Here is an 8,426-nt window from a genome sequence, read left to right as displayed (position 1 = left end):
GGATACCGAGCCACTCCAGCTGTTGTGAGGGTACTAGGGAGGACTTGGGCAGGTTTAAGAGGAAGCCCATCTCCCCTAATACTCTTACGGCTACCAATACGCTCGTTAGTGTCCTCTCTCGAGAGGGAGAGTACACTAGCCAGTCGTCTAGGTACACGAGGGTCGCCACCCCTTGGTCCGCGAGGACCGAGGTGACGATCTTCGAGAGCTTGGTGAAGATCCTCGGAGCAAGAGAGAGACCGAAGGGGAGCCTGGTGAACTGGTACGTCTCGGTCCCCACTTGGAACGCCAGAAAGCGTCGGAACCTCGTGTGGATCGGTACGTGCCAGTACGCGTCCTGGAGATCCAGGGACGCGAGCCAGTCTTCTTTGGATAGGGTAGCACGGACCTGAGCTACCGTTACCATTTTGAAGTGTTGAGGCTTCAAAAACTTGTTTAGGGCGCTCAGGTCCATGACTAACCTTGTCTTGTCCGAGTTCTTCTTCGGCACGGAAAACAGGCGGGAAAGGAAGACTTTGCCGTGAGCTTTTTCTACCACACCCTTCTCCATCATGGCTCTGACGTGGTGGAAGACGTCTGCTGAGACCTCGGTATCTGGGGGCGGACGACGTAGAGGAGGCAGCTGTTCCCAGGGCCAGGTTAGGCCGTGTTAGATGGTGCGGGCTGCCCATCCATGGGAGGGCCACGCGTGGTCCCATCCCCGTAGGCATGCCCCTCACTGCATCACTTCTCCCTTGGTTTCACCTTGGTGTGCTGGGCGGTCTGGGGAGCCGCGTCGGTGAAGCGGTTGATGTTGGTGGAGGAGGGCTGCTTACGGTGCCGTCTCTGTTGGCTCGGCGCGCCCCCTTTACCACGTCTCGGCTGGTTCGCTCCACGCTGTTTGCTGCGTTGCGGAAAGGAGCGAGTGCCGGGGCGGATGTTCTTGTGCCCCTGTTGGTGGGTAGCTGTGGACAGCCTCGGCCTGAGGGAAGAGAGCGGTCAAAGCTGAGAAAATGCCTTGAATTAGGTAACATATGGTGGAAAGTAAGGCAAGGTGTTATCATGTGTCCTGTAATAATGAAAGCATAATGCACGTACCTATACTGAGGAACTAGTACTTGTATGATGGTCGGCATGGCTGCAAGTACTCGGTCCGTGGCCTCCCGGTCGAACAGGTCGAGCGAGAGTGGTTTGGCCCTGATGACACCCTGTCTAGCCTCCGCGGGTACCGACTTTACTGCGGAGCGGCGGGAGTCGGCCCTGGCCTCGGCGAAGGCACGGACTGCGTGGGGTAGGGCTGTTGCCACTAGCGACGCCGTCTGCTCGCCCACTTCACTCAGGAGGTTCAGGGTGTCCCTGTGAACGACACGTGGGAAGAGGTTATTATTATTATGATAAGATGCCATAAGAAATATAACATCAAAATTACACAGTGCACTTACGAAGTCACAGACAGAGACTGAGGAACAAACCTGAGTTGACCGTCGGAGGCGGTGTGCACTTTGCTAGCAAGGGAGCGTAAGGCTTGTGTCAGGGTGGAGGTCAGGGAAACCACTGAGAGAGAGTGGGCCAGTTCTGTCTTGGCCGATTTCTCCTTAGTGGCCAGTTTACTCTCTGGCTCACTGAGTCTGGACGGGAGCGAGAGAGCATCGGAGGTAGTTTGCGTACCTCGCCAAAGTATCCTGGGTAGAGCAGGGTCTACACAAGATGAAGGCGGGAGTATGGGCACAGATGGTAGTGCTGGACGTTTAGGTGGAGCGGACTTAGTAGAGAGAGAGGCCGTCTCGACCAGTGCAGCCGCGTCCATATTTCTCCCCTTTGCCTCAGCGGGGAAGAAGGACGAGTCGGGCATGCGAAGCATCGGGTGACACGTCGGCGGGGAACAGTAGTGGATTCATGAGCATAGCTCTGACAGCATCAAAGCACGTCTTTTGATTAAACTTTGGTTGCTGTGGTGTCTGCTCCGCCTGTGACCAGGGTTTCAGTTTGTAGGATATACGCTGGTCACCTTTGTCGTCCGTAGAGATAGTGATGAGGACGTCAGTCCGAATCACAAAACCAGATGGTGAGGTAGGATCCGGGGCAAGCGCTATCAGCTTTCCTCCTTCGTGTTTCGTCGACCACGTAGACGGTAGAGGGGGCCAGTTGTAAGGAACGAAGTTAGTTATAGGCTCATCTTCTTCCTCCCAGTCCGCGTCGTCATTCGAGTGTGACGAGGCGAAGCTCGGTGAGGGAGGTGGAGAGGAGCGGGCCGGACCGGGAGCGAGGGCTGGTGCCGGTCCCGGGGCAGGCGGAGTAGTATGATACCAGGGCTGAGAGGGTAGCGACTGGCGGATCAAATTCAGTATCTCTTCCCTGAAGCCCGGCACCTCTGAGAGGAGAGAAAGTTTAGGCCTCTTGGTGGTCCTAGGAGAGCGGGATCCGGAGCGTGACCTCCTCCTGTGCCCTTTAGACCGTCTATGTCTATGGTGCCTGTCCTCTCTCGATGGGGAGGGAGCAGACGAGGAGGAAGAAGGGGAGCGAGGTTTTCCGTTGCTCCTACTCTTAGAACTGTGTTTCTTACGCGGCGAGGCCGGTGGGGGAAGAGACACTAGGGATGGGGAGCGCGACACTGAACTCGAGGAGAAACGGTCTCGGGTAGGCGAGGGAAAGTGCGCGTGAGGAGACGAGCGTGAACGAGGCGTGTCACAGTCCCGGGTAGGCGAGGGGGAGCGTCGCCCAGGCGAGGGGCGTAGCTCCTCCCTTGACTGGTGTGGAGAGCGAGAGCGGCGGGTAGGCCGAGAGCTAGGACGGGAGTGGGAGTGGAGGCCCGAGGTGGAGCTTCTCCTAGAAATGGAGCGGGTACGAGAGCGTGACCGTCTCCTAGGGGTAGAGTGTTGCCTTGCTTGAGATGAGGCACGCTCAGGAGAGGCAGAGGTGCCTCCAGACACCGTACGGGCCCTGACGAGACCCAGCTCCAGGGCCAGGGCTTGATCAGCAATCTCTACCCGCGGGCTGCCCCGCTTATGTGCTGCCTTTTTTAGGCGCTGCCACACCGCCCGTAGGGACACTAGAGGAGGCGGAGCCGGTCTAGTGTCTTTAGGGTAGAGCCTCAACTGTTGCACCCAACACTCACACTGGGGGCAGGCGGTTGGGTCGTAGCGGAAGTCTACGAAACATGGCGAGTGCGTGGAGCAGGCAAGGTGGCCGTCTCTAGCCACCTTAGCGGTGCAGCCATCCTGAGGACAGATCAGGTCAGCACACTCTGCCTGAAAAGATAAAATGCACGGAGTTAGAAGTAGTCCACCAAGGGAGGAGTGACTAACAATTCTAAAACGTGACTCGAGAGGTACGGGTTGCCCAAAACTTCGTACATCGACAAAAAACACCCAGAGGGTGGTACCAACACCAGGATAGCTCAGTGGGCGACTGGTGTTGGTGAGAGCCGTACCCCGGAACGGGGTAGTCACCCACGCTAGGAGGGTGGCGCGACCCGTCCCTCGCGGGACGGGCGACGGCAGTAGCCCGGCACGGGGGAGAGTGTGTGACGTGTCGGGCCAATGTAGTCCACCCTTGCCAAGAGGGGACGGCGGACAGGGTCCGCGTGGGTTCAGGGTGATGCCAAGATCAGGAACCAAGCAGCGTAGCAAGAGCTACTATGGGGTGCGTGGAAGCACGCATCCACGAGTTCGGAGTACCCAGGGAACAACCGAACACGTACTCTCGAGACCGGGCGTAACTGGCTAGGAAACGTCGGTAAAAACGAGAGGAGTCTACTCTGAAACAAACGTTCAGAGGTCCCCCAAACCTCAAAGGAAAACGGAGTACCCAGGGAACAACCGATTCCGAGGAGGGGGGGGGGAAGAAACTGCTAACCCTAGTGTGGTGAGCACACACCCTCATCACACCAAGGAGGTCCCACGCACGGGCCTCAGGACGGCATGGGACAACAAAAACCACCCATTGTTAGAAAATGTGGTACGTCGAGACGACTGAACACAAAATCTAACAACAGGATCGATAAAAAACGGAGGTTAATCTAGCGAGAGGAAAAAGAACTGAGGGAGTACACATGTGGAACAACCCCGGAAGTTCTAAGTCCCCGCGCACAAAAACCACAGCCGCCACATTTCTCTAACTCACACGGGAGAGATAGAGAATGGAAACGGCCAAAAACTTTTTCGGAACTTACCATGAAGAGGAGTGGGGTCGGACGAGAAGGAAGAGTGCTGCCTTCTAGAGATGTCGACGACACGGTCCGAAAAAGCTTAATGAGGTATCCTGGCCTTCCCTGCCCAAGTCCAGCGATGCGCATGCGCAGTGTACTTAGTCTATCGGCAGTTGCCGTGTTCTTCGTTTTCTTTCTTCTTGGAATCTGTTAAACACTGGCCAATGAAAGTTTCTTTCATTGATGATCTTCAGATACTTCGGAACTTAAGGGCAGCCAACACGGGACATGATGGCTACCCCCGATGTATAAGCACAAGTGTCCAGATTCTTTCCACCGAAAAAGACAGCGTCGTATATAAGATCCCATGCACATCATGCGATAAAGCATACTATGGAGAGACTAAGAGGGGCCTTGACACTAGGATCAGGGAGCATAAGGCCGACCTCCGTCCCCATAGACTCACCAACGCAATGGTGGTGCATGTTGAAGAATCTGAGCACCTCCCACAATGGAACCGAGCCGAGATTCTACACGAAGGTATGGATAAAAAGACCAGAAAATCTATAGAAGCTGCGTACATCACCACTTGTCCGAATATCAACAATAAGGCTGGGAGCTTCACCTGGGCCAAATCCTCAGCGAATATAGCGCTTCGTGATTGGCTGTCTCAGCGGGCCAATCAGAACACAGCGCTATACGCTCGCACACCCCCTTGAGCCATATGGCGTGTTTATAAACTCTGTATGTATCTAGTATGCTCATTCCTTTGAGAAAGTCGTTAGACGAAACGTCAGGAATAAAAGCTTCACCCCCAGTCCATGTTTCCTTTACCGTGTCTATACAACTAACGAGAGACCTAGACAAAATCTTATCGTCCTCCAACATTCGTCTTGCGACTTCCACAGGTACGAAAGTGAAGGACCTTTTAATCAAGAAAAAAGACCCAACCTTAAATATAAACAGCGTAGTATACGAAATCTCGTGTGGTGGATGTGACAGAAAATACATCGGTGAAACTAGCAGAGGCTTAGACACCAGATTAAAAGAACACCGAGCAGATGTAAGACACCACAGGGTTAGTAGTGCAATAGTTAACCATGTCGACGAAAGAGGCCATCTACCAAAATGGGACCAGGCAAAAATTCTAATGGATAACATTACAAGGCAAGAAAGAAAGGCGATGGAGTCCGTTTTTATCAACATCCATGGTAACATTAATAAGAGGACTGGGGATTTAATATGGGCTAAAGCAGCAGCACACTTTGTCGTCATGAATAATAAACACAGAGCCCTTGATCCAGACAGACATTTCAGCCACGCGAATACCAACAGGCGGATAATTTGTCCACCCGCTGTGATAGCCCGTCACACTGACAGATGAGGTCGAGTGGGGGACCAACCTGACACTTTGCCACGTTCCTTCTTTTGCCATATATATATATATATATATATATATATATATATATATATATATATATATATATATATATATATATATATATATATATATATATATTGACCAACTTGACTTCAAACTATGTTCCTCTGAAGAAGCCACTCAGGCGAAACTAGTCAGGAATAAAAGTATTTCCCTCAGCCCGTGTTCCCTTTACCTCCTATCCGCATTCGTCACAATGTATACACATTATTATTATTATCATTATTATTATTATTATTGTTGTTGTTAATATTATTTTTATTATTATTATTATTATTATTATTATTATTATTATTATTATTATTATTATTATTATTATTATCATTATTTCATTTTTATCATTATTATTATTATTATTATTATTATTGTTGTTATTATTATTATTATTATTATTATCTTAATTATTATTACTATTATTATTATTATTATTGTTATTATTATTATTATTATTATTATTATTATTATTATTATTATTATTATTATTATTATCACTATTATTATTATTACTATTATTATTACTATTATTATGATTATTATCATTATTATTATTATTATCATTATTATTATTATTATTATTTTGATTATTATTATTATTATTATTATTATTATTATTATAATTATCACTATTATTATTATTATCATTATTATTATTATTACTATTATAATTATTATTATTATTATCATTATTATTATTATTATCTATACATTAATACGTGTCACGCTTACGTCATCGGTCGTGACGTCACATCTCTATTTCTGATTGGCTGATCTTCAGTTGTGACGTCATGTCTCTTTCTTCTGATTGGCTGGTCCTCAGTTGTGACGTCATATCTCTTCTGATTGGCTTGTCTTCAGTCGTGACGTCATGGCTCTTCCTCTGATTGGCTGGTCTTCAGTTGTGACGATACGCGCTCCGCGCTGGGACCCCACGACTGGGTTCCTCGGGACCCGGAGGGGACATGTCCCCTTGAATCATTTTTGTTGCCGTGGAATTTCTATGGGTCCTGCTATGATTGACCTAACGAGAAAGAGAAATAGAGAGAAAGAGAGGGAGAGAGAGAGAGAGAGAGAGAGAGAGAGAGAGAGAGAGGCGACGGGAGAATTTGACGACAACGTCGGGGGACTTTGACGACTCCTTTTGGAGACTGAAGACTCCTTCGGGAGATTTTGAAGACTCCTTCGTAAATCCCGTGGAATTCCCACGGGTCCTGCTAGTTATTATTATTATTATTATCATTATTATTATCATTATTGTTATTATTATTTTTATTATTGTTATGATTATTATTATTATTATTATTATTATTATTATTATTATTATTATTATAATTGTTGTTATTATCATTATTATCATTATTATTATTATTATTATTATTATTATTATTATTATCATTATTATTATTATTATTATTGTTGTTGTTGGTGTTATTACTATTATTATTATTATCATTATTGTTATTATTATTATCATTATTATTATCATTATCATTATCATTATTACTATTATCATTATTATTATTATTATTATTATTATTATTATTATTATTATTATTATTATTATTATTATTATTATTATTATTATTATTATTATTATTATTATTATTATTGTTATAATTATTGTTATTATGTGAAGGAGGATAGGAAGGTAACGATAATTGCAGTGGGAAGTGTTAAGAAAATGACCGTGATGAATGAGGAAAATGGAAGAGAAATAAGGAAGGATGAAGTGAAGGCAACTGTTGAAATGATGAGAGCAGGTAAGGCACCTGGTCTGGATGGATGCCATGCAGAATGTTTAAAAAAAAAAAAGGAGGTACAGTGATGGTGGACTGGCTGGTAAGGTTATTTAATGTTTGTTTAAGAGAGGGTGGAGTGCCAGAGGACTGGAGGAGTGCCTGTATAGTTTCACTCTACAAGGGAAGGCTTAAGGGAGGATCTTGATTGAGAGAATTAGGAGAGGAACAGAGGGAGTAATTGGTGATGAACAATGTGGATTTAGTACAGGTAGAGGTTGCGTAGATCAGATATATGTGGTAAGACAGATATTTGAAAAAGCTATAGGAAAGGGTAAGGATTTTTTTTTTTTTTTTTTTTGGGGGGGGAGCTTATATAGATCTGGAAAAGGCTTATAACAGGATAGACAGGAAGGCAGTATGGGAGGTTTTGCAGATATACGGGATAGAAGGAAAGCTTTTAGGAGTTGTCAGGAGTTTTTACGAGAGTAGTAGAGCATGTGTCAGGATTAAAAATGGAGAAAGTGAGTGGTTTGAGGTAAAGGTGGGACTTCGTCAGGGATGTGTTATGTTGCCCTGGCTGTTCAGGGGTTGGAGATTGTTAAAGAAAATGGAGAAAAGTGGGAGATAAGCCAGTTGTTGTTTGCTGACGACACTGCGCTTGTAGCAGGATCAGAGGAGGGATTGAGGAAGTTGGTGACAGAGTTTGGGAGAGTGTGTGAAAGATGAAAGTTGAAGATAAATGTGGGTAAAAGTAAGGTGATGAGATGTACAATGGGTGAAAGTGGCAGCAGACTGGAAGTGAGCATTAAGGGAGAGCGACTGGAGGAAGTGGATAGTGTTAGATACTTGGGTGCGAATGTGGCAGGAAAGGGAGGAGTGGGGGTGGAGGTAGAATGTAGATTGAGAGAAGAGAGCAAATGCCTTGGTGGATTAAAAAGTTTAATAAGAAATAGATATCTGGGAATGGATGCTAAGAGGAGATTGTATGAAGGAGTGATTGCGCCAACAGCACTGTATGGGGCAGAAATATGGAACATAAGAGAGGAAGAGAGAAGGAGACTGAATGTGTTTGAGATGAGGTTTCTGAGAAGTATGGCAGGGGTTACTAGGCTGGATAGAATGA

The 8,426-nt window shown here is 46.5% G+C and overlaps 1 protein-coding gene across 1 annotated transcript; it reads right to left on the bottom strand.

Moving 5' to 3' along the window:
* Nucleotides 1-1,106: 1,106 nt before the first annotated feature.
* On the bottom strand, nt 1,107-4,273 carry LOC143024559 (uncharacterized). Its single transcript, XM_076183370.1, has 3 exons — nt 4,151-4,273; nt 1,452-3,227; nt 1,107-1,335 (listed from the first exon to the last, which is right to left on the bottom strand). The coding sequence occupies exons 1-2, from the start codon at nt 4,271-4,273 to the stop codon at nt 1,803-1,805; spliced, it is 1,548 nt and encodes a 515-aa protein (XP_076039485.1). The 3' UTR covers nt 1,107-1,335; nt 1,452-1,802.
* Nucleotides 4,274-8,426: the final 4,153 nt, after the last annotated feature.

This window comes from Oratosquilla oratoria, chromosome 4 (assembly GCF_046742065.1).
Source record: "Oratosquilla oratoria isolate Oo_2021 chromosome 4, ASM4674206v1, whole genome shotgun sequence".
In the NCBI taxonomy this organism is placed as follows: Eukaryota; Metazoa; Arthropoda; class Malacostraca; order Stomatopoda; family Squillidae; genus Oratosquilla; species Oratosquilla oratoria.
This window is presented reverse-complemented; position numbering and strand designations above follow the sequence as displayed.